At 44.1% G+C, this 26634-nt stretch overlaps 1 protein-coding gene across 1 annotated transcript in view; it reads left to right on the forward strand.

Moving 5' to 3' along the window:
* klhl29 (kelch like family member 29) overlaps positions 1-26634 on the forward strand; it is a 223042-nt gene that overhangs the window by 76035 nt on the left and 120373 nt on the right. Inside the window, exon 3 of the mRNA XM_030109884.1 lies at positions 324-635. Coding sequence (XP_029965744.1) covers positions 363-635 — 273 coding nt within the window. The 5' untranslated portion in view covers positions 324-362. The remainder of the gene's footprint in view (positions 1-323; positions 636-26634) is intronic.

The following is a 26634-nucleotide window of genomic DNA, read 5'->3' on the forward strand; positions in this document are numbered from 1 at the left end:
TGTTTTTTTGTAGAGCTGCTCAGCGATCCTCGTTTCTCTCCCTCTTGTCGCAGCCCTCGTTAATGACTGGGAGAATACGAATTAGAGGCAACAAATGAGCCGCAGTGTGTTCATGTCAGTCAGGTGCGGTGGGAGCAGATGCTGTGAGCGTTTACACCTTCACGTCAACTCCTTCACTCCTCGACTCGATCCGTGTTCCCCGCTTTACGTGTCCTGCGGTGGTTTTTCTTTTCCTTTTTTTTTTTCATTCGTAGAAGCATTGTCTGCCGGTGCCTGTTTTGCTGTTGCTCCCACCCTCATGGTTCCCTCTCGGTTTCTGGCAGGCCTGCCCCCGTTGTTCCCTCTGAGAGGACGAGGAAGTGATGTCACGCCACCACCACCGCTTCGAGAGGGACTACCGGGGACCTTGGGAGCGGAGAGACATCCGTCCGTCTGGCCTCCACAATGGAGGAGCCAATCACAGCTGTGCCTCTGCCGTCGTCAATGGCAACAACCGTCCGGGGCTACTTCCCCTCCCAGTCATCCCCTCCCTCCTCCCCACCCCGGCTACAGTTGCCGTGACAACGTCGAGCGGCGACATCGCGGTCAAGAGAGGCATCGCGGCGGTGGGATCGGCGGCTCCGGCGTCAGCCAAGGTAAGAGCGCCGTCCAAAGCCGGGCTGAGACACCTGCTCCCCCCCCGACTCGGCGGAGGACTGTCAGTCTCTGTCAAGTTCCCTCTCAGCCTGCTTCTCTCTCTCTCTCTGTGTCAACTTTTTAAATCTATGATGACTTCCCAAGTGGACAGAATATCCAACTTCTTTCACGCCTTTCAGGCTTTTCAGCTTTTTTCTCTCCTTCCTTCTGTCTTCCACCTCTTCCCTCCCACTTTTTCCAAACATTTCTGCTCTGGCATGGCTGTCTTCATGGTTCAACTGTCTCAGCTCTTCAAGCCTGTCTCTCTCTCTCTCTCTCTCTCTCTTGGTCTTTCTCTGTGTGATGCCTCCCCTCCAACTCTCCACCTTTATCCCTCGCTCCAGCTTCGCAGCTCTCGATGCACTCTCTCTGTCCAACACCGCATTCTTGCCAAACCATTTTCCTTCCATCTTCATTTTCTCTCTCTGCCAAATGGCAGGCTTGTCCTGTCTATGCCTCCTTGGTAATTTCCTCCTTTCATTATGCAAATGACCTCTGACAGCAGCTCAGATGGGTGCTGCTGTCACAAGTGATGGTTAGAGGTAGTGCTCTCCTAAACGAGGAAACAAACAAAAGGGATAAAACCATTAAGCGAGGCCTGCTCTGATGCCAGAGATTAAAATACCGTCTCACCGCTGCACGGCCTCAGCTCCTGATATTTAATCCAGAACGGGTTATAAAAACTATTTTAATAAGGCCTCGGGTGGTTTAGGTGTATTCCTTCTCCGTGCAATTGTGTGTTGTGTTTGTGTTCAAACCAAAAGGAGTGCAGCTTGGAAGCATCTGAGTCAAGAGCCGCAGAGTTTGTGTTCTCCACCCCCTCGTCCTGGGATTTGCTAGCGAGCTGGCTGTCAGTAGCGTGTGAAGAGAGGGGCCTTTACCAAAAAGGAGTTAGACATTTCAGCCTCTCCCCTGCCTCTGCTTCCATGGATACCATTCATCTCTCCACACTCCTTCTCACTCTCAGATCATTTGCTCCAATTCCAACTTCCAGCAGCTTCTCTGGCACCTTCTCGCCGTCTCTGTGGGGCCGGCCCTCTAAGAGCAGAGGTAAACAATGCTCCGGTAATTTAGCCCATAAGTGCACATCATTAGATTCCCCCTGCTGAATGCACTGACCACAGACACTGTAAATCCGCTCTGGCTCCACGTCGGCCGCTTCTTTTGTGCAGCTGAATAATTACATACGTTCAGACAAAGTCTCGCCGGCTCCCGCTGCGGCCGCTGTCGTCATTCAGCGGCTGCCAAAACAATTAGGCGCTTTAGATTGCACGTGGGTTCGCGCTTCCCGAAATCGGCGGTGTACGTGTCAATGTGCGCCGCAGATACGTCGAGACGGTTGCCATTCACATCCCTTTATTCCTTTTATTTTTCACTCTCCAACATTCAGTAGAGACAGCCACTGTTTAAAATGGGAAATTGAAAGTTCTGAGTTCTCCTTCACTACACGACGCAGAGACCTTAAGAACTGACCGGCGCCATAGGAGCTTGCCTTTCTGTCTTCTTCCTAGCTGTGTGCCGTCCTCGCACGCTCTCTCCCGTTCTGTCATCTTCGATCAAAGCTGTTGGTGGTCACAAAGAGTCCGACGGACGGATGCAGCTCTCTCTCCGTGGCCCCTGTGTCTCTGCCCTGTCTGTGGCTGCACTAAAAAGCTGACATACCTCATTGATTTCCACTGTTTGGAGACTCACTTTATAAACACGCCGGAGTTCGACGTGCTGAAGTGTGTGCGTGTGTGTGTGTCTGAAAGCGATACACCTGCATATGTTACACTCTCATGAAGCCATGAATGGAGCGACGGGCTGCTGTTGTGCAGAATTTAATGATGGAGTGAAGGTGGATCGTCACGACGGTGCTGTGTTTGCACGTATATGTAGTGTGTGTGTGTGTGTGTGTGTGTGTGTGTGGGATAAATACTTACAGTTGAAAAGCTCCATCTGGCTGCAGCATCCATGATGAAGTGAAGTTAACCACATGGAACAGTGAACTTTATTCTCCCCTGCCAGACCACAAATAAATAACTTTTTCAAAAAAATACATTATTGTGCTGTTTTCACGGACGTATTGATGCTTGATGATTTGTTCTGGACGTGCGCGGACTCGTTTCAGGAGGCACGGCTTCTCCTTTGTGTGCCGGGCGCTCTTCCATGCGACGCTGTCTTTCACAGTATCACTTCTTTAGAATGTAAATGAAGCTCGGTGTGCAAGGCAATAATTAAACGGACTAATTAAATCATGTGATTCGGATATTCTGGCAAACGCGCGGAGCGGCGAAAAGCAAGCAAATGTTAGTTTAAGGAGATGTTCTCTGAATAAACCAACATATTATGATCACGTTAGTGTGGGTTCGTCTTCCATGAGACATGAAGCTCCAAATTAGAAATGTCTGCCTGTGTGCAAACACTGTGCGACATGCTTCCAGTCTCTTTTAATTTTAAGTTTGATTGGCATTATTTCCACTTCTCACACACAGTCCTTGTGTGTCACGTGTGCGACCAGCAATTGCATTCGGTTGACTGAATGCTCATTGTTGAATTCCGCTCGCTGGTTTGTGGCTAAACTGGAAAAGTTTGCTGCTGAAAGCCGAGCAGCAAAATTTCATTCGTCTCTCACGCCGTGTACGCCGACATCGCGTGTTGTTCTGTGACTTTCCCGTCTCTGGTCGCCTTTTTGTGTGGCGACAATTCAACAAAGCTTCATGCAAAAGGAATCAGGCCCGCGCCTCTGTTGTTGACAGAAAGAAAGAAGGCGCGATCTTAAGTGGTGCACTCCTGAAAGATGGAATCACATTCTGGCTTTTATGGTTAATTTCAGCTGATGATGAATGCATTGCACTCGTCCAAATGGACGTTTCGTTTTACTTTATGTCGAAGAGTGAAAAGGTCAGCAATTTAACGCCCCTAAATCACAGCAAATGGATTTAAACAGTGATCCACGAAAGAGTTGTGCTTTTAAAAAATGTGTCGTCATTTCTGGGCGTTCGGCAGCAGATTTGTGCTTTTAAGGCAGCGGTTAAGGGTTTGTACATTAATATTACAGCCTGTTATTGAGTGTTAGGAGATGAAAATGCCATCTTTTAAATCCTCACTAACACTTTCCTCTAAAACTATCTTCCCACAGATTGCCCACTCAAACGTGGATTTCTCCTACATGAACTAATCCTTTAAGATGAAAGTTTTAATCCATCCTTTCCAGATAATTAGCACTGTCGGAGCAGGAATTTCACCACTCGCCCTTATTTAGTAAAGCCATAATTGATATTTACAGTACGCAGATATATCGAATTAGGCAGTGGTACGAGCCAATAATTGTGTCTTTACTCGTGTGTTTAAGCATTTTAATTCACCCAGTTGACATCTCTTTAAGTGTTTGTTTATAGCGTTTGATTCCTGGGTTTTAGTGCAATCTGAAATCTTGGCGTTTCTCGTTGACGTCATTTGATTAATGCTGTTGAAACTGAGCTGTATGCGGACTTCACTTCTTTTTTTTTTTATACTCAGGTCTGAGCACTTGTGTTCAGATTGGAGTTATGTTGTGATGCAGGAAAAAAAAACTTAAAACTTAATGCAGTGTGATTTCAAACCTTTGATTATTATTTCGTATGAGATGACAATGCTTTTATTATTTTTTCATGTGGCCTTTTTTTCATGATGCATTTATTCTCAATTGGAATCCACGCTTTAGCTCTGCTTTTTTCCAGTGCGTGTGGGACGAGAGCAGATAAACGTGTAATACCTTCAAAAAACAGGAAATGAACAATAGTCTTAAATGCCTGTAAGCCATGAAGAAGGGTGAAAATATTCTATTTTGAATGAAAACGTGGGGCAGCTATGTGGTGTTCAGAGCAGTTCGTAGTCTTTACATGATGATGTTTCAAGAGAAAACTCAATGTCAGTCAAACTCAAGCAACAGGTCCGTGACCAGGCCTCGTCTCACACTAAAATAACTCCCAGGAACAGTGTCAAGAGCAGCACGTTGAAGATATGTCCCCCCTTAAGAGCGAGAGCTTGAACTATTGGGGTTTCCTTTTCAGGGATGTGACCCTGGCTGACCGTATTTCAAGGATGTTACGTCACCTGAACCGTTGAGGCGTCTCTTGACCCTTCGACTGTCGTTCAGAGTCCTTCTCTTGAAGGACGCGTCAGGCGCGTCCTCGTCGCTCTCCGAGCACCCACAATGCCACCGGAGTGTTCAAGGCCGGGACCTTTGGAGTGCCACAGAGTGATAACGCTGGGACTCGACGCCAATAACAATCCTTCACTGAAACCAAAAGGCAGGAGAATAATGACGCACAGCATCACACGTCCAGGAGAAAATTCCTCTCATGCTTTCCCATTTCGCATCTATGCATATAATCTGTGAGCAAAATCAAACTGGGAAGCGCTTCAAAGCGTCCATGAGCACATCACAGCTATAGCATTCACGGAAACAAAGTAGCATACAAGCCTGGTAAACAAGAGGGACGGAGTCACTTTGAGTTTAATAAAGACAGTCCGCAACAAGGTGTTTCACCGAGGCTTCATTTATGATATTTGCCGCTTTGATCTTCCAGTGTTGAGGATTCGATGTAATACCTGCGGCTGGCAGTCCATTAAAGTGATTTTACCCAGCGAGCCCAAATAAGAGGGTTCTGTTCAGCACAGCATGACTTGACACAAACTGCTATACATCCATTTTATGTGTTATGAAAGGCTCATCCGGCACAGATCTCACCAGATGGCGGCCGTTCCTTTACAATCAGAGTTAAACTCACTATTTTACAAAGAACTTTTCAGCATCGAGTTTATTTGCAAAAAGTAGTTATACTTCTTGATCAGGTGCAGGGGTGGGGATCGCCTCTCCAAGTGTTGGCAGAAACAATCAATAGAGCGAGTCTTAAAACAGAATTCCACGTTGTGTCTGGTCGGTCATTGATTTCAGCCAGGTCAGGTAGCCGGTGGATTGAAGCAGACCCCCCGCTGTGACCAACACAACACTGAACAGCAGGTGTCGTGGCCTCACTCCGCCATAATCAAAAAGAAGAGAGAAAAATCACAAAAAGCCGGCCTCTTCTGAGGGAATTCTTTCTATCAGCGTGAGGCGTTTGTGTCATTCTCCTGACATGTGAGTGACAAGGAGAACAAATTACAGTTTTATTCATTCTGGTCAGCTTTGACACGTTTGAAGTTTTCGAGGGAAGCACAATAACAGCATTTAACATGGCAGGTGTGATATGATTGCGCCCTACCTTTGTGTTGCATTAGCCGCGCTTTTAATTCCGTTTTTTTTTTTTTTTTTAAATTTTATCTCGGCTTTTATGTTTGCATCAAGAAAACGTCTGCGAACGACAGGGAGCCTTGTAATGAATTGACTGGAAAATTCTGAAAGTATTGCGTCTCTGCTGAGGTTGAGGCTAAAAGGGGGGGTAGGAAAAGAAAAGTTGTTTAAAAACTGGGATAACCTTGTGACGAGCCGCTGTGAAATGTATTGAATATTAAATGATTAAAGATTAAGAAGGCAGCGCGCTGGGGAAGCAGGGATGAGAGAGACAGAACGGAGACAGGAAGTGGAGGGGGGGGGGGGGGGCAGGTGAGGGCTGCTTTTGAATTAACTTCAGATAGGAGAGGCAACCATCATTGTTCTGTCAAACGCTGTAGTGGAACCCTATCATCGAGATAAGATGAAACTTTACATTTCCAGAGCAGACAGACTCGCCATGGGGTGCAGGGGAAAAACTCTGCTCCCTTATGAGGTGGAGGCAAGAGCACTAAGCATCACAGCAAGGGAAGAGATCACTTCACAGCTTGAAATAATGCCATCCAGTCTGAGTTTATGCTGCAATAAATGCCCATTGTATGTGTAATTCAGTTTACCAGAGCTGGTCAAGAATAAAAAAAGGGTATTGTGCTCTTTTCTGACATTTGGAGTCTGAATTCTCCTTTAAATACTCCGGAGCGCCGCAGGATTTCTGGTATAACTTTATCTTCTCTCTGAGGTGCGGCGCGGTAAACAATCTCCACACTTTGCTGCCTGGATGTGATTTATTAGTTTCCACTGTATGTCTTGTCATCCTATCGCACGCTCGCTGTGTGCCATTTTCATTCACCGCGAAAATGCCACAAAATGCAGCCCTCACAAGACAGTCTCTTCCGACTCACACCGGCCTGATTGATGAGAAATGCTGGGTTTCAGCACTGCAGCTTCCATTTATTACCCCTATAGCATCATGTACCCAGAAGGCTTTTGTAGGTGAGTCAGGTCCCTTTATCTGACTTTATGTGTTTGAACAGTGATGCAGTTTTAAATATGCAAAGCCGGTCGTCTGTTGCAGGTTTTTTTTTTTTTTTTTTTTTTTTTTTTTTTCCACCCTTCATAAGTGGTTAAGTGATGCATGTGTCAGACTGTGTTTTAGCGCTAAAAGTCAGCTTGTCTGACAACGAGCTGAGACGGACCTGTCAGCTCTTTCGGCCTCGTCCATCCGGTCCGAGTGTCAGTTTGGATAAAGACAGCTCTCGGTGGGTATGCAGAGAGCTGCTCTCAACTTTGGGACGTGGAGCTATTAAAAATGCCACTTCCTCGCCGCTGATTGGATTTTTCTTTTTTTTTCTTTTTTTTCTCACTCACAGGGGAACAGTGTTTTCTTTCCTGGCACATCCAGCATGGCTGCTTGTTTCCAAGGAAAACACTCATAGCTTGCCTAGTTAGATGCGTACACCTTATTTTAATTGGCCCGACGGTTAATGAACCAAGAATCACGATTTTCTGACTTCAGTCTTTTATTTTCCATTAGTCACGCATTAATTCCTTATAATCTTTCCTATTTTTTTTCCCCCCCCCCCCAATCCGTCCTCAACACAAACATCATCATGGTGTTTGTCGACAAACAAATCTGCTGTCAGGCGTCCACAGCGGAGTCATTAAGAAACCGGGGACCTCCGGGGAGAACAGCCAGGATTAGGCAGTGACTTTCCTTCGCATGATGTATGGAAACTTTTTCAGTGGTCACGAGAAGCGGCGATTGCGCGCGTACCAAGGGTAACGGCGCCGAGGCACAATGCGAGGCGAATTCAAGCGTTCTTGCTGGAATCAGGCCGGGCTATACATCAGTGATTACTAATCAAGGACGGAGATACAGAGCCAGACGGGGAGTGAAATAGAAAGTCGTGCAGATACCTCAGTCATGAGGACTGCATACTGTCAAACTGTCAGAGGAAAGGCATTGTAAAAAAAAAAAAAAAAAAAAAAAAGGAACTGTCAAACTTTTTTTTTTTTCGCTATCAGCTTTTGAAATCGGATGGATGGAAAATGGGAGCCATGAATCCGATGACAGATTTATCAGGAATCTCACACTCTCATCACACAGTCAAGACATTGTCATCTTTTCATCTTTTCCCGTGAAAAGAAAATATTGATAGGCTTGATTTGAAGAAAATAAAGCCCACAGGAGGACCGAAGGCTCGGCTGATGCTGAATCGATAACAAAGCAGCGGGTCAACGGAGAGGTGAAGTCAGGTGTTATCGGTCTTGTCAGCTTCTGGTTCTCGCCCAGTCCTCATCCTCTCATTGGTCCTCCTCCGTCTTATCGTCAGAGCGGATTGGATCCCAGCTAACCTTCTCAAACACTTTACAATTCAGCATCCGGGATTTGGCGTTGTTTCTTCTTTTACCGCTGCTTTCTATGCACAAACTGTATCTTAATCCGTTTAGAGGAACAAGAATGAAAGGAAGCACGGGTTATTGTTTGGAAATTTCAATGTCCCAAAATAAAGCAGACCTTTCAGTGCATTGGCGTCTGTGCTGCTCGCACGCACAGCGTTGGCAGGAGAAGAGAAGTTTGTCCAGTAGGGGCTTGCTCTTCTCCTTTTTCCGGACTATTTTGCTGCGTTCGTGTGTGGGCGGGAATGGAAAGCAGCCTTTCTCAACACACCGGCTGTCTTATGAGGCCGGCTCCAAACTGGCGGCCTGATGGCTCAATCTAATAAGCAGTCATTGCATATCAGATTCAAATCTCTCTACTTAGTGAAAGATGAGACACAGGTCCCTTCTCTATTTATGTCACAATGACTATGCGATACGAGGGTGTTATTTTGAAAGAGCGGAGGAGCATGTTGTCATCCAATACTGTACATGTGCTCTGCCGGCAGCACACAGAGATCATTGTCCCACCGGTCCGAGGCTGAGCCGAAGCTGCTCCTAGACATGTTTACAGAGATCACACTGGTGTCAGAGGTTGCTGTATGCTGCACACACACTCCAGGTAATGATTTTAATCTTGTTTAACACGGAGCTTTCACTCCTCCTCCTGCATATGTATTCATCTTCTATTTACACAGTATTTTCACTAATTATTTTATTGATTTACAATAAAATACAATCATTTTGTCATTCTCATTCATTAAAGTAACATTTCAAAGCCAAGCAAAGTAAAATCCATGCACCATGTGACCAGCTACAATACAGCAAGTACAGTTTTTTATGACAGTGTGCCATCGTTCCAAGTTACAAATTCCGACTTTGGAGACAAGCGGAATCATTCATTATTCTGCAGCCGCTGTATTTGATGAAAGTAACACTCCCAGGAAAAAAAAAAAAAAGAAGAAGCCCCCTTCCCCTTGCTTTTTATCTCCCTTCATCACACCTCCATTACTGTTTCTATCTAACTCCTCAGCCCGGCTCTCCCCTTCCTCCCGTCTGCCACCCCTCTATCCACTTCAAACAACTTCTTGTCTTTGTTGAGGCATGGATCCCCGTTCCTGCGTCAGCGTTGCCTCCCTCTGAGCGCGCCTGTGTGAAATTGGATTGCTGATCCGTTGGTGCTGAGTGGCAGAGATGTAATGTGGGATAGCGGCGACTGCATGCTCTGATGCCGGAGACAGCTGTTACAGGACAGCGAGGGATCACGGCTGACGCTTGACTCCCGAGTCCTCATCTCTTCAGGACTGGAAATGCTCTCAGCAAATCTCATGACAACATAAAGGGGAACACCGCTGAACAACAAACAGAAACACGCGAGGCGGCGGCCGCGCTCGCCCAGCATGAGGAAGGCTGTCAGATTTGTTCGATTCGCTTAAGTGTCAAGGGGTCATTGTTGATCCCTGGGCAATTTGAAGTGGCTGTCGTCTTAGATTTGCCATTATCATTTGTCACCGTTGACACCGCCGCATGCCCCCCCCCCCCCCCCCCCCCCCGTCCTCCTCTTCATCGTAGGGTGAGAGGTCCGTGTCGGAGGGGAAAGTTATACTTCACACAAATTTATCTTGTGATTATCGCACTCTCGCACCGAATCGGCCCGAGAGGCGGGTGTGAAAAGTTTGTGGGTTCCTTATCAGACCGACTCCTCGCCGCCGATAGAGGCAGGAGAGTGGAAACGGCGCCCGTCAGACTGCTCCTGCCTGCGAGCCAAGCCTGTGTCTTCACTGTCCATCCATATTCTCTCTGTTTGCTGTGAGGAATCATTATTGTGTTGCAATACACAAGTAAATCCACTTCTTCCGTTCCCAGCTGTCAGCCTTCCTCAAAGCTCTGAAACTCCATCAAAAGTGCGTTTGCTGGCCACACTTTGACTGAGGAAGCGGGCTTTTGATGATTTGACTGGTTTCTGCCGAGTGCAGGGACTGTTTCTGGCATTGAGGAGATGTCCTTTTAGTCTGAGGCCAGGATGCATGTAATTCAGGGGGTTTCGAGTGGAACATTTATTTATGAGAACGTGCCATGTCGGCGATAACATCGTGCGGCACTATTTGGATAAACGTTCGTCGGGAGTCAGTCAATCAAAGTTATTTCCCGTATTTTTGGAAGGCTGTATTTTTGAAGCAGTTGACAGAAATTTAGTAAACCCAAAAACTCCGCTCTTCAGTTCAAGCCTGCCATTCATCCATATATGTAATTGAGCACATCATCGAATGAGTGGATCGGCTCTCCAGCCTTTCAAAGACCCATACTTAGTACCCATATTTCCCCTCAAGTGTTAAATGAGCCCCCCGCCGAGGCGAGCTGATTGTATGTCATTTGGTTTTTTTGTCTGGTGGGGAAATAAAAACCCTCCTCTGTCAGCCCTTTTCTCCCCTCCTCGGTGGCCACCTCCTCTCCCTTTTGTCTGTCCTTTTCCACAATTGCAGAATAAAGAGAGGTGGCATTTAAAAAGGTCCACATGTGGAGGGGCTGACATTCAGAGTGCTGCCACCTTAAGGTTAACTCCTCGCGAAAGGTGACGCGGAAAGCGGGCTTTTAGAGCATCAGTCATGTCATGTGGAATATCAGATGGAGGAGGAGGAGGGAGGAGGAGGATGGGGAGGCGTTTAAGACGCACGGGTAAACAATAAACCTCTCGCCAGCATGTCCTGCGCTCCACTCATCTGTGTGTCACACCTGAGGTATCGAGGCCTATTGATGCTCTCTGAACTAAAAGACAATATGCTTTTTTCTGTCTTCCTTACAAAACACATATTCATGTTACTGTATCTTCTGTATGGATAATTGCCATCAGATGCAGACAGAAGCTCCTGGAAAAAAAAAACTGTTTGATTCCTTTCTGAGAAAGGTGGGCCCGGAGTGCCTCCACTGTTTTTTGACTGTAAATAGACATTGACAGGCTTTGCTTTGAACTTTCTTTGCTTGACTTGGTGAGGTTTTTCAGTTGGGAGCACAAAAGAGACAATGAGCAGAGCTTAAGAGAGGCTTCTTGAGAATACTTTGAAACAAAATCAGTATCCAATTGACTCTTTTTACCCCCGAGCTGACATCAGGAAACGATGTTAGCCGTGTTTTGCTTTCCATTTAAGATCAGAGCAAATGCTACAAGAAAATAAATTCAGCTTTTCAGGAATGCCTGAAAACCTGTTGAGTGATGTATCCTCAATAACTGCGAATCCCAAATTAAAGTTTTATCGTTTTGTGTTGTGGATAAGACTGTCTTATATGTGCATTGTTAGTGTATTGTTGTTTCCTTGTCATTGCCATAAGTTGATTGAAGTTCTTCTTTTAAACACTGCTGACATTTCGATTTTAGAGCATCTTCCTGCACATCTTCTCACTACACTCCACTAGTCTACAGTCCTGATGTCAGATTGTGGAGTTAAATATTTACTCACCCCCAGGATTTTCAATTTGGCAATTTAAATTAGCATTTTAAATGATTATGTTTAAAAAAACCTGATTTACAACTGCACAATTATCGAGGGACATGTAATTAAATGATGCAAACTCGATGTTTCTTGAAAAGAATATCAAGTAGCTGAACTCAAACTGTTCACCGGAAGACTGATGTACAGTACATGCTGATCTGCTGCAGGAATGTGCTCTGATAGCCACACTTAATTATCCCGGATAATTAAGAGTAATGTTTCATGTCTTTAACAATCCGCGCCGCATCCCTCCCCATTGTTGTAAAACGTGAGCTCAGAATGCACAATAAGGCCCCTGGCGTACGGGCGTGCGACCACCGCTGCCCCGCTGAACTGATTAGAAACTTGGCTCGCGCATGTTTTATCTTGAACTTTCGCTCGCTGCTAGATTAGGATGTCCGCTTGATCTGGGTCAATCTTTTAGACTTTTAATGAATGAGGGTCTCCGCAGTAGTCATTGTCAATAAGCATCACAGGACTGCTAATTGAATCTGCTTAGGGCGATAAAATAATTGCCCTTTTTACATCAGATCGGAGGATGCTGATTGGCTAAATTCGCCGCTACGTGCCTATCTTCAGTCAGCATTTAGCTATGCAACCACATTGACGAGGCATTTTATTTATTTATTTATTTATTCATTTTTTCAGTAAAGCCACAGAAGAGCCACAAGCTGCATTTTCTTCCAACCCATTATGCTCAATCTACAACACGCGGCATCAAGGATATTCAGTGTTGAAAAGAAACCTCAACTGTCTACTTTAAAACCAGCTTTCCACCAGGTGCACCAGCACCGAGTTTCCCCAATTGACTGCCTGCCCCGGCTCCCTGCATTTCCATGTTCTCCATTTATCATCTGTAGCAAATAAATCGTGTTTACTCAAACACAAAGGCTTTTTCAAAGGGTACATTGTGCTTGAAGTCATGATTTTAAAGTCTAACCAGGTCCTCATTATGACAGATGTGTTTCTTGGACTCTGTACAACTTTTTATCTGTCTCTCATTATTTTCCCTCCGTCCGTCCATTGTTCCTCCCGCCAGTCGCCGGCATTGTGGCCCCGGTTGCTGTGGGCCTTCCCTGCGCGCCGTACTCAGGGGATCCAAAGCCGGCCGTTTTAATAATACACACATAAATAATAGATATATTTTAAATGCAAATTCTAATGGGGGACTTTGGGCGAGTGACTCAATCATGCAGCATTTGCAGTTTGACCTTAACCGGGGCTAACAAATTACCGGGAGCTCGGTGTTTCTCATTAGGCGTTCCACGCATCGCCACACCGCCGAGTAGCCCTCCGCTGGAGCCACAGCCGCCGTAGACGCCACGTAAACGTTTCCCCCTTCGCCTCGGCAGAGTTCAGTGGAGAATCACGCTTTAAATGAAAAGAGGTTTATTGATAACTGATTATTATTCCATTTTATTCACAAACTCATAAAGTACTGTGATGCAAAATTCAATGAGGTGATTTTTTGTTGTTGTTGTTTTTGTCAAAAAAGTAGTATACTGGAGTGTTTAAGGCTGTTTTGAGGTGTGCGAAGCAGCAATTAGGGCTAATGCAAGCACTCATATTGGTGTGGCATCATGATTTTTAAAAATCGAATGTGCACATGTCTGACTAGATTTGGCGATACCTGAGTTCTTCCTGTAAAAAAAAAAAAATCTCTGGTTCTACCTCCTGTGAGATTATTTAACCTTATCGTAAAATATGGAAGAGAAAAAAAAAAAAAAAATCCAAAGCTTTAAAATGTCAGTGCAACACCAGCGTTTCGAGGTAAATAATATTTTCATTTCTCAGTTCTGTGATTCTGTCTGTGATTTCTACAATGTGATAAATGCAGCTTCAAAAAATATCTCCCAAAAAATCCATGTGCAGCTTTTAAAATACATTTTCAAATCAACGTGAGAAAGATGTGTTTTTAGTCCATCTCGATTCAACTTTTACCCAAGTGAAAGTGCTTCTCAATGGCTCCGGTGTGTTTGGGATTGTTGTCATGCTGCTGGATGAATCGGCCCGCTCAGATTCCTCCCTGATGCGAATTGCTACAATGATAAGAATCTAAACGCCCAAAGCGCCTGAAACTGCTGCACTTATTTCCTTTTCACCACCACAATCCGGAGGAGAAAGGGATGGTGTTACACTTGGTTACTGCTTTGCAGGCAGATAATATTCGCAGCCTACGTGCAGCGTGATAGCCACTCAACAACTATGTAATGATATTTTTCGAGCTGAAGGGAAAGTTTCAGCCATCCAGCTATCCGTTCATCTCTTTTAATGCCTCTTTCCATTCAGCACTGCAGGGGGGTTTGCAGCACATTCCTGCATCAACCGAGTGAGACCTGGAATAAATCCTGGGGAGCGCACGACTCCACACCGACAAACAACATTTAACAATTCTGAGCTCAAGGAGCGGCTGTTTGTGTGGCGGTTTTCTCGGCTCGAGCAGGTGTTTTTTTTTTTTTTGTTTCTTCCATGTTCTTGCTTATGTAAGTTTATCTCTTTAAGAGTGAAACGTTCAAGAATATTAAACTATGAATCAGGGGTGTCAAACATAAGGCCTGTGGGGCCATAACCAGCCCACGAGGGGCTCCCAGTCCCGCCCGCCAAAGCAGTAAGCAGATTGCCAAAAATTTAAAGTAATTTCTTCAGAGTAAGAAGACAAAACGCAACATGAACGGTAGTTAAAATGCAAACTAGGATTAGCTTCAGAACGGTCAAAAACATGCATATTGCAACAACTGTAAAGGGGTTTTTTGGACATTTCCCTTTTTGCACCAGATGGTTTCATTAAAACTGGCTTCATGTTGAGCTTGTTGTCATTTTTGGTGGTAATTGTTTGGTTTTGTGGAAAAAAATATGCCATAATACACTTTTTTAACCAGTCTGGCCCACCCAAGATGGAATAGGTGCTTGCCGGCCTGCTATAAGTAGTACATGGATTTCTGCTTCTCAGCACATGTTGCTCATGGCGTTGAGGATTGGAATCAAAAGCGTTTTGATGGGAAGACGATCCGATCCGTCTGAGCCGCAGTCACTCCCGGAGTGAGTGCAATTAGGCGCGTACGTCAGCAGGTTTAGCCGTGCTATGCTAATTAAGTTACCCACACCTGTTAGTTGATTTGGAAGCTGCAAGCGGAGACACCCTTCATGTGACACTCAGACTCCAGTCAGATGGTGTCAGACAGCTGTTCGGCCTGTTTTTACCGCTTATTGCTAGGCAACCGTCTCAAGGCGATCCCGTTTAATTGAAAGAGAGTAGCCTATAGGCCAGGGCTATTCAATTAGCAACCCCGGGGTAATTTCTACTGAGGTTACAGCCACAACAGTGCCAGCCTCACCAAGAACCGAGCTCAAGACCACTGGGAAAGTAATTTTTAAAAGCCACTGGGTTCCCACAATGGGGATGGGATGGAGGTGTAGTCATTACTGCTACTCATTTGTGTGTGTGTGTGTGTGTGTGTGTGTGTGTGTGTGTGTAGTCCTACTGTGTCAGTCCCTCAGTTTGCACAAATGTCATTTCACCTCTGTTGAGCCTCTCTTTGCACCTCCGAGTCCCCGAACAGAGGCGGAACAAATCGAGCCTCCGCTCGGCTCTCGTGCCATTCACACGAACGGCGGGGAGCAACACAGGCCACAACAAAGTGGCCGTGTGAGAGGGACTTTTTAAATAAGACTTATTGATTTAAGAAAATAATTAAGTCGGACTTTGTACCAGATGCTCGAGGGTTTTTAATTTTCAACAGATGCATTTCAGCCGTTCGTCCACGGGTTCAAAATTGGAGTGAAGAGAAGGCTAGTGGCTGTTACTGGAGAAAAATACATGGGTTCATTTTGTATTCAAATTACTTTAACCCTCTAATGGCTAATTATATTCACGCTGCTGTGATTTTATTTGTTTTATGGCCATAGAGTCTTCAAAACATGCAATAAGTGGCTGTTCAGTCACAGGTGATTTCAGTATTATTGTGGTTTTATTGGTAATGAGGAGTTTATCTTGTCAGTGTGGGACGACTGGTGAATATAGTCTGTGATTGGATGAACTTAGTCTGGACATCCAATCAATACCCTCCAAAAAATTAAACATTTTGGCTTTTTGTCAGTGTGACAAATCCTATAATGTAATAATGTAATAAGTTAATACATGATTTAAGCAGCGATAAAAACCTTTCAAATCCTTTGAAAATGTAATGTGTGGCCAGAATTGTAATAATACATAAATAGGAATGTGTTTTTGCAGGTTTTGTGTAGTTTGGTGATCAAAAATAGGCATAGTGGATGGGATGATTGTGACATTCACACATTCAGGACACATACTGATAATTACTAATTTGGTTTGGTTTGTTTTTACTCTTTTATTACGCCGCTGGCCAGTTAGTATGTTACTGACCGATATTACATGATTGATTATTATACACCACGATGTCTATACCAGCATGTTGTCAGTGTTCTGTCTGGAGTTTGCATGACGAATCCTACCAGCAGTAAATGGAAGTAAAAAGCTTACGGTATTTACAAGATGTTGACGTGATAAAACCACAAACACATGCGCATATGGTGGGTACACGGACATTGAGATGGACTGGCTGTGGACACGCACAGTGGTGTTTTCTTCCGTTTCCACTAAGACGGAGTCGGAACATTTTCGAGAAGTTCCACCTTGGGAACCATTTTGAAAAAAACTGTGTTTTCAGTGACTCCGAACACCCAAAACACACTAGACGTTTTCCGTATTTAATCCAAAATGTTCTATTGAAATGAACTTATTTAACTCTCTTTATCCTTGATTGCAGTAACTTATATTTTATATTCCAACTCACGTTTCTCAGATCAATGTCTTTCATGCACCAAGCTCCATTTGTTGGAAAGAGAAGAGTATTTCTGTAAACTCTCCAGCTATGCAGAATTTCAGACTCACTTGCATAAACGTGCATACACATTTATATAAATGTATAGAATTTTATGTCATTCTTTCATCCTGATGTTGGTGTGAAGCAGCTGTGTGAACCAGTGAGCCTCTCAGCTGATAAGCAAAATGATGGAAAAAAAAAAAAAAAAAAAACTGATGTGGAAATTATTGGGCTAAACCTGAATCATTTGATAAGTTGCAGTTATATTGTTCAGTTTTACACCAGTCTTTGTAAGAAATTTGCAGTAGACACGGTAAAAACTCAGGTTATTGGGGTTGACAGCTCATACACGGTGATATAAATAAATCCATGCTGTGTTGAATGTCTTTCAATCCGCAGCGCTCGGCCCTTGATGGCTGTACCAGCAGCTCTCCTGTGTCACGCTAATCACCCCACCGTGTCCAGTTTGCACTTTAACTGCCGCTCAAATCTCTTCTAATTCCAAACATCCCTGGAATGTTCAAACTCTCTCTGCCAAAAAAAAAAAAAAAAAAGTAAATATAATAGAAACGGTGAAAAAAGGTGGATCCTGATCAGAGAAACAACAAAGGCCACACAGTTGGTATTCCTCAGTAATTCTGCTCTAATAACAGCGCTGCCAACTTTATTGCAACCATAATCAGATTAGATACTTCGGGGAAATAACAGTTGATAATGTTTGAAGAGGAGGATAATATCCCTATTCAAATTAGTCTGCAAATTGGAATGGAATAAATTGTCTGTTCAACATAATATTTTACTGAGTCTAGAGACAAAGCAATCTGAAGGTAATTGAAAGCAATTAGATTATGATTAGTAAATTTGATTAATCTGCTGGATTACACTGCTGGTTGTCAAGTTTAAGTTGCTAATCTTTCACAAATAAGCCATATGAAAGAGTATACTTTTTCTTTAGTAAATCTTAATTTGCGTCATAGTTTTAGCAAAGACGACAGAATGATGGATGCTCTCTGTAAATCGTCTTGTTTTTAGGAGGTAAAAATTATTCTCTTCATAATTTTACCCCCTGGCTTCTATCTTTTATTGTGTGTCTCGGTTATCAGTACGTTCAGAAGTAAACTCCCGCAAAGTGAAATTTCCCTATAATCAATCATAGTCTGCGCAGCAGCTTTATTAAATCATGTAATTACTTTATAATTGCTTGGTGCGGGAGCGCCGCACTTCTTCATATATGTCTCGACTCGGTGTATCGGCGGGCAACAAGGTGTGTCCGGACTCATCATCGCGGCGTCGGGGAAGCGGGGCGCCGCCCGCGCCGCGCGCGACTCCCCTCCGGTGAGCCGATCCCCGGCTCGGCGCCGGCGCCATTGTTCATGCCGCCGGCGCCGCTGACAGCCGGGCCTGGAAGTATTGTTTGTCACTGCCTGTCATTCGGGCTCAGAGATAAAGAGAGCGCGCCGTGATGTGACACGAAGCAAATGTAAAGGTATGAGTGCTGCGCCGCCGTCGCCCGCCCGGCCAGCGCTTCCACTCCTGCTCACATGATCCATTATTGGCGCCATTACGCCGGGCTATCATCTTAATGGTCCCCCAGTTTGACTCACATTTCCATTTAGCACTAAAAGATGATGTCTTTGTCCCGATGAGCGGCCTCCCCCCCCCCCTTCCCCTCCTCTGTTTGACTTGTTTTTGTTGTTGTTGGAAACTCTCCAGCTGTCATCTCAATTAAGGAGCGGGGCGCCGGCGCGGTCCCGCCGCGTCCCGGCGACTCGCGCGCCACGCCAGAACCGCGCTCGCCGGGAACACTCTCAAGGTCAGATTGAAATTGGAACCGTTTCATCATGAGTCATTATGGGAAGTGGTGGCGCATCTGAAGGAGTAATAAATACTGTCAAACATGAGCTCAGCACAACCGGCGTGGAGCGCGCAGGACGCAGGACGGGCCGCCTCTTATTTTTAGGCCGCCGGAGATTTACGGCGGACGCTGTTTTTACGGAGCTCTTTATACGTGAACGCTCTCAGATCCGGGCGTGACCTTTAAGCGGCGTCCTCGCCGTTATTTCCTCCTCACGCCGGAGCGGTAAAGTTCAAAACAGTCGCTGGGTGAACGTGGGAAAAGTTTCATCCTCGTAATTTAAATGAAGTCGTCAATCAATCGGGCTTTATCGCGGTGGCACTTTTTAGATGCTTAATCTGATTTATAGCGTGTCGGAGAGTAGATCGACGAAACGTTAAACAGAGAAATTGATGCAGTAATTTACACACACACACACACACACACACACACACACGTGCATAATTCCATACATATGTGCTGAGCCTAACTCATGTCCAAACCATCATGATTAGATCAATACTTGACATAGAATCAAAGGAAATTCACTAAAAACAAGATAGAAATATTACATAAAAGTTAAATGTCAATGAAAGTTGAAGTTCCATAATCGTTTGGAAAAATACTACTAAAAGAAAGAAATGACTCGAGTTACTAAATGAATAAATGATTAAAAAGTTAAATTCTAATATTCCAAATTAGAAAGCACTAAATTTACCATCAGATTAATTAGATCATTTAAAAAAAAACTTGTTTCACATGCGGGCGCATAACAAATTAGCTGAATAAAATCAAAAAAAGTTCCTTTTTTCTCATAATTCTTTTCCAATTACTAAAATTGATGTTTAATTCGCCACATAAACTTACTGAAATATGCCACACCTTTTCCTGTTTTATCATATTTAGCAGAAGCTTCTAGGGATGACAGCCCAACATACAGTAAATCAATATATTAGTATATTTCATGAGATCAATTTTTCTATTTTTGATTGGGAACTATAATAAATATTAATTAATTTGAGGATTTCTTTTTATGGCCAGAGTCCAAAAATGATGGACAAATTGATTCAGCCTTTCAGTGACATTGATGTTTTTGTTGGCTGAATGAAGCGCTGGCTCCTGGGAGCTGTTCTCGCCTCTGACTCCTGCAAAACGCACAAAACAGGACGCAGACGCAGGCGGCCGGAGGTTCGGCTGTGAAGGACGAATGGAGGCCATTTTGTTTTTCCACTGGAACGTACCACTGCCTCAATATGAAGCACAAAAATATTTAGTCAAGGAATGGTAATATTTCCGCCTGAGTTTGACACAGTCAAGGACTTTGCAAAATCTTAATTACCTCATGGTGGATAAGAAGAAGAACGCCATGTCAGACTTTTACAAAGGGTGAAAAGAAGCTCAGCACATACTGTGTTTTCATTGTAGGCTGTTTGTCAAATTGCAGTCAGCCATGAAAAGTCTTCTCCGCAGTGTTTCCTGATTCTCTCTTGAAGGGCAGTCAAGGCCGCCTCGCATTAAATCACACAAACTCGGCAACAATCCCTCCGCAAATCAGCTGAATTACGATCCGGGGCGTCGCGGAGCCACATCGGAGATTAGAGCGAATAAAGGTGATTGTCCTGTTACTCCGAATTTTAGTGTGCCAATGTGGGAATGAAACATTTTATGCAGAGCGGATGTGGATGTGTGTGTGTTTTCGTCTCCTGCGTGTGTGTGTGTGTGTGTGTGTGTTTATGCTTTCTCAGGAGGATAAAAGCCGAGTGATGAACACGTGGGTGTGTCTGCGTCTGTGTTCCCCGGCAGAATGATTACCTTGACGAGGTTAAAAATGAATAAGTGCAGCTGAATAATCCGTCTGCGGCTCATTTAAATGACAGCTGCTGATTTTCGACCGTGATGCTTCCACAATGCGCCAACGGGAGAAGTAGAACATCGAGGATCAGTAAAGGTCGCGGTGGCTTTGTGAATTCATCGCTGCGCACGACGACCAAATTCTTAAACAAGATTGTTTCACAGAGCTTGTGTAAAGAAGTAACTTGGGATTTTTCAATATGCGCGCACAGAAAAATAATAATGAAATAACACAAAAACTGAACAGAAAAACATTTTGAACCTTGTACTATTTTCTTAGGGAGCTGATTTTTCCCAAATTTTTGTTCCAGCCAGCTTCAGGGGCAGTAGATGAAAAAAATATGCATAAATATAACAGATAAGTTGAAGAAGTTCTGGTAGCTTTCAGAAAAAAAAAAAATGTAATCACTGCTCCAGATCAGGGACGTCAAACACGTTTTAGTTCAGCCCAGTTCATCTTGACTAGTAGTGTCATAACAACCTTCAAATTTAAACTTTAGAGTTTTGTTTTTTTGTGTGACAAAGAGTATATGCGGTGAAAATATATATATATATAAAAAACAAATATAAACAAAGGTGGGTGTGATTTGGCGGCCAGATTGAAGCCTCTTGCAGGCCTGCTTTGGCCCCACGGGCCTTATGTTTGACGCCCCCACTGTAGAAAAAAAACTGTGCTCAAAATATTGGCTTTTTGGGAAGTGATGACCTGCAGTTGACCTGCAACTCGTTGTAAAGTTGAGGATAAAATGATTCTTTGGAGATTTTTTAAAGAGCTGTAAGATGGAATGTAGTTCAATAATATACAGCAGATGAAATCCCCCGACAGTCTTAATAATCCAGCAGTTTTCCTCACATCTTTTCTCGTGTACGCGTCTTTCTCAATACTTGTTTGCAAACTTGTCTGCAGCAGGAACCAGCTGTGAACACGATCTCGCTCCTTCAACTTTCCACCGGGAGCAAACAATAAAGGTGTTTGCGCATGTTATAAGGAGCGGCGTGCGCGGCGTGCGCGGCGTGCGCGGCGCGCTCCGACGCCGTGACATTTGGCAGATGTAAGCCCAATATTAAGCCTCCTCCGGCGGCGTCTCCAGCCCCTATTAGCTCCGCGGGGGAAGAATGCGACTGTTTAGCGGCTGTAAACGCTCAATTATGTTCACCGCATAGGTGCTGATAGTCAGACTGTGGAGGTAATTTGAGGGGGTGATGCCTCCCCTTTGTTCACCTGCCATCCCCCTCCTCCTCTCTATCTATCCAGGCACAGACGGAGTGCAGGGGCAGAGGGGTTGTTCTGTTGAATATGTTAGCCCCAGTCTGGCTGGCTCATTGATCTTTTAACCTGCCACCTCCCTCTCCATCCATCTCCAAGTGGCCAGAGTGCCGAGGCAGAAGGCTTGTTTATTTCCACACGTTAGTGTAGTCAGCCTGACTCATTGTTCCTCTATCTCACCCAGGTTTTGCGCAAATTGGACTCTGCGGCCCCGACCGTGACTCTGAAATATCAGACTCCCACCGCTGCGTATTGATAAATCACAGTATATTAATAAACGCTCCCATCGGGCCGTCCCACATGCTAAAAATAACAAATGACCTCCGAGTTGAGCTTGACAGCTGAACAATGTGCTTAAGTCTCTATAAAAGCTCCGTTACGCCGAGGGGAGCTGCACATTCAGGTGGTCACTCTGCTCCATTGTTGTCTTTTTCACATCCTTAATATAAAGAGCAGGTTGTACGAATACAACATCTGAAACGGAAGATTATAGCCCATAACTCAGTCCTCAGAGCCAAAACATGTTTGGTTTATTTCACATTGTTTTATCATGCTCCCGCGTTGCACAGTTTGACTTCTCGTGCGTTGAAACTCTGAGGGTCTAATGAACCTGATGTGACTGTAATCACACATGAAAAGGGTTTTACACAGCACAAAGCGTCACGGAGGAAAGCTTTCAGCGTGTCGGCTAAAGGCTCTGACAGGGTGAGGCAGTTCAGTACAAAGACAAACACGCTACAAATGGATCACAGGTGTTGTGTTTGACTCCAAAGAACATCTGGATTTCTGACAGTGACGTTTTAGGTTATTTTTAACTTTTTTTTTTTTAAAAAGCCGTCACACACAGTTAGATTCAGGATTCATTGTTGTTCTTCAGATAATTCTGCAATATCAAACATTAGAGAACATTTGGAAATTTCCATCTCAGTTTTGTTAAACTGAGAAGTTATTCTTGGGGATAAAGGAATCAATTTGATGTCTTCTATACCGGCTTTAATCAACTGGTGGTTGCAACCATCACCAACGCAAACTATGAGTTAAACATACAGCACAGTTGCATCTTTAGTGGGTCGGACCGGTGCTATAATGCCATCATAACCTTTAAATTTAAAGTTTTTTTTTTTGGAGCATACGAAATGGAAATGTCTATGTTTTCAAGATACCCCCCCCAAAAAAAAAAAAGAAAAACAATTAAAATTACTCCGATTTCAACATAAAATCAATTTTAATGCAAGCTTCTGGTGCAAAATCCACTGAAATGTCCAGAAAATGTCTGCTATGGCTGCTGCATTATGCATGTTTTCACAAACTCACCCAGAAAGCGTGGCTTTGAATTTAGTTTGCTCGTAACGAGGTTGCTAGCTTTCACGGCAGCATCACCGATATCTCAGCTCGGGTCTCAGTGTTGTGTTGCGCTCGCTTACTCTTCAGAAATTTATCAAGAAATCAATGTTTTCTTTGAATTTTTTAGTATTTGTTTGGTGGAGTTTCAGTCCAGATTGGAGCCTCTCGCAGGCCAGTTTTGGCCCACTGGCCTTATGTTTGACACCTCTGAATTAAAGCTAATTAGCAGTGGAAAAATTACACATGCAGAAATGTCCAGAGTTTGTAATAAGTAAAAATGAATTATCCTGATCTGACCAAAAAAAAAAAAAACAACATTGGAAATTGGTGAAGTCCACTGATTGACTTTCCAGGTAACATTTCATTCATGTATTTATTTGTATGAGTGCTGACAGAATAATTTGTGATTTATTTGCAGAAATATGTGATTCCCTCTCGCTTGTGGGTTCTTATTTGTTGAATTTCACATTTCCAAACAGATGAGTTTCTGAGTTCAAGGCTCCATGAAGTCACCGTTGACCTTTCGGCTGGGGCTGACCGCTACGTCCCACCCGCCCTCTCGCCACAGCCCCCCTTTTTATTGTTAAGCTGCATTTTTGTTTACTCGCTGTGAGAACATTCTCTCCACTGGGTCTAGTGTTCCTTATTTTATTTTCCGGTTCCCCTCTAAGATCTGGGTTGAGCTATCATTACCAAGTAAAAAGGCTATTTTTTTGTCTCGCTCCCTCTCTGCTGAAGGCACCTACTTAAAATTTATTGTGGTCAAAGGAAAAGAAAACATTAATATTTATCAGGTGGAAACACAAGGAGAAGAAATTTAATAGTTGTTCTAATTCAAATCCTTTAAATTTGTATTGAGCGCGGTAAGGATGTGACCAGAAATCTCATGGTGTGTGACCTGCATATTTCCCTGGTAAATGAGACATGTTAAATGATGTGCCAGAGGGAAAATGGGTCTTTTCAAGCAGCACACACTGTTCCGATCATCACAGATAACCAAGCTGGAAGGCCAGGGACCTAATTTAAGGGCTATTTACCATACGGCAGGCTTTCAATGGAGCTGTACCAGGCTGCGGACATGGGTAAAATACGAAGGAAACCTGCAAGAAAAACGGAAAGAAAGAGAAAGATTGATATCTCACATAGCCCACAAACATGACAATCTATTATTGTGTACAGTTTACAAAGACACACATAATTAATAATTCATCCATCTCATCTTGAGATCTTTTGCTGTGAATGATGTTTGTGTTCCTCCTCAGTGTTGGTACGGCGCGCTGAAAAATGAGGCAATACAACAAAAAGAGGAGCAGCATTCATCAAAAAAAAAAACAAAGAGATGGGGTGTGATTAATTCCAGGCCACATCTTGTGGCTGTATCGCCCTTGACTGATTCATCAGACTTGAGCAACAAAAAGAACACAGTTTTTAATCAGAGCTATAATCCTAGATCAGCACTTAAGCAGGATTTGTCTCTAAACGAGTGATTGTTGTCACTCCTCAATGTGTTCAGGCAGCTCACAGTGGAGGTGTAACAATGAGTGGATGTCGAACGCTTTCTCTCTTTTGTCTTTCTGTCGATCCTTTCCCTCTCGCCGTTCTGTTTTCCTCTTTTATTTCACACATCTTCTGGGTTTTCTCATCTACACGTATTGTATTCGTGTGATCAGTCGTATAGTTGCATCATCAGTTTTTGTTTCATTCCGAAATAGTGTGGTTTCCCTTTGTTCAGCGACTGAATGAGCAACATAGTTATTCTATGGAAAAACACAGACATCCCACATCAGTCTTTTCTGTGTGGAGTTTGCATGTTCTTCCTCTGGTTCTGTTAAGGTTTCTTCCTCACCCGTGTTGCGTGGAATTGTTGTTTCTCTCTGTAAAGGTGTCTTTAGTGTTGTTTTTGACGGTGTATGAATGTTAGGGACACCGTCTCCATACTGTATACCGATGAGCTTCAAGACTAAGTACAGTTGTAATTTTTTTCTGGGTGTCTGAGTGCCTTCAATGACCAAGTGATAGTAAAAAAAAAAAAAAAAAAAAAGAAATCGTTATTGCGATCATACTCACAAAAATCGACAAAAACTGCTTTCCGGGCTACTGGTGGTCACATTTGAAGCGAACAGATGGAAACAGTTGAATTTATCCATCAGCGAACTATTTGTTTTTTTTGCGTCGTGTCGCTTGTGTTGAAGTGTATTTCAGCGAGATGCAGTTTGCTCTGGACTGCTTGGGACAGCCGACTCTTGCCCTCCAAAATGAGCTCAGCCTCTGGCAGGAGTTATCGCCTGTTTGACTTTGAAGGGATTGCGCACCACGCAGAAATGGGAGACCCTTTCTTTTGTTTCCGTACTCAAATATATGGCCTCATTTCATCGGCTTAACAGCCTCATTTAAATGAGCCTAATGACTCTCGCTAATGTCCGGGCATGGCCGGGAGATGGGGACTGTTCTCACAGGCAGTGTCCTCTGCATGCACGCTGTACATCTCCATTATGAGGTATGGTCTCCACGGACAACACTATTTATGGTCTTTCCCCTTTGTTAGTTTACAGTCATAAATTCCTGTTTTTATCCGATTTAAAAGTTAGAGTTAGTTGGGAAGATTTCCGATTAACAGTTTGTGATGCTGTGTCAGTAAATGTTGAAGTTTTACACATTTCTTTTGTCCATTTTTAAGATGTCCTCCTCTCCCTTTGCCTCATTGCTTTCTAACACTATAGCTTCTGACAGTTGGATCGCGGGCCGGAAAGGTCACGGACATGCTAATGCAAAAATATAATTGTACAGCAGCTCCTCAAAAATTCACAGAGAATACATCGCAAGAGGGAAATGTTAAATCTCCACGTTCAGACATATTAGCAGTGCCCGCTGTCTCTGTGACCCCCCTGCATTTCTTCTTGCAACGCCTCAGCCGCATTGCACTCGATATGCAGTCTGATGGGTTTCATTAAACATCGGGGTGTGAAACCGGCACTTGGCTACTCTGTTATGGATCAATTTAAATATAGGCTCATGCTTGGCGTCAACACAGATCAATATGCGGACGATCTTCGTGATGCGGTCTTAACCGCCAAAGCAAGCCCATTATGCGAAGCACTCTTGTCAAAGACTGGTATAAAAGCACATACAGTGGAATATGTGACAGAAAATCAATGCACTCTGATAGGGACTGAAACCTGACAGCTCTATAAGCTTCGGAGGGGAGATGTTCCCTCTTATTGCTCCTCATCCCCCTCTTCCAATCAGAGCTGTATCCCTTTCCTACAAGGGACTTAACAGCTCAACCCCAGCAGACTATTTCAGATTACAAGCCCCCGTCAACAAGTGCACCGAGAACGGTGTGCCAGGGTCGCACGAGGGAAACAACAGTTGGAATACGACACAGACGCTGCGGCCGACACCAGAAGAGCCTTTAAAGCCCGCCTCCGGTCCCGCCGTCACCTCATTCAGATGCAGCAACGAGGCGACGGCCCGGTGAGGGACCTTTGAATAAAATCCCTGCAACATCACCTCAACTGAAATACGCCGCTGCCTCAGCTGTTTGGAATACTTCACTTTTCTGTACATGCTGGAGTTCACAGTGCATTGTTCTTGCTCCGAGACACATTTTTATAATTGCTTGTTTTCTCAAGTGCTCGCTTTGAACATAACTATAGCCCGAAGCGAATGCAGACATCCAGAGTGGTGGTATCCAAGAAAACATTTAAACTATTAAC

The sequence above is a fragment of the Salarias fasciatus genome, chromosome 15, assembly GCF_902148845.1.
Source record: "Salarias fasciatus chromosome 15, fSalaFa1.1, whole genome shotgun sequence".
Lineage (NCBI taxonomy): Eukaryota > Metazoa > Chordata > Actinopteri > Blenniiformes > Blenniidae > Salarias > Salarias fasciatus.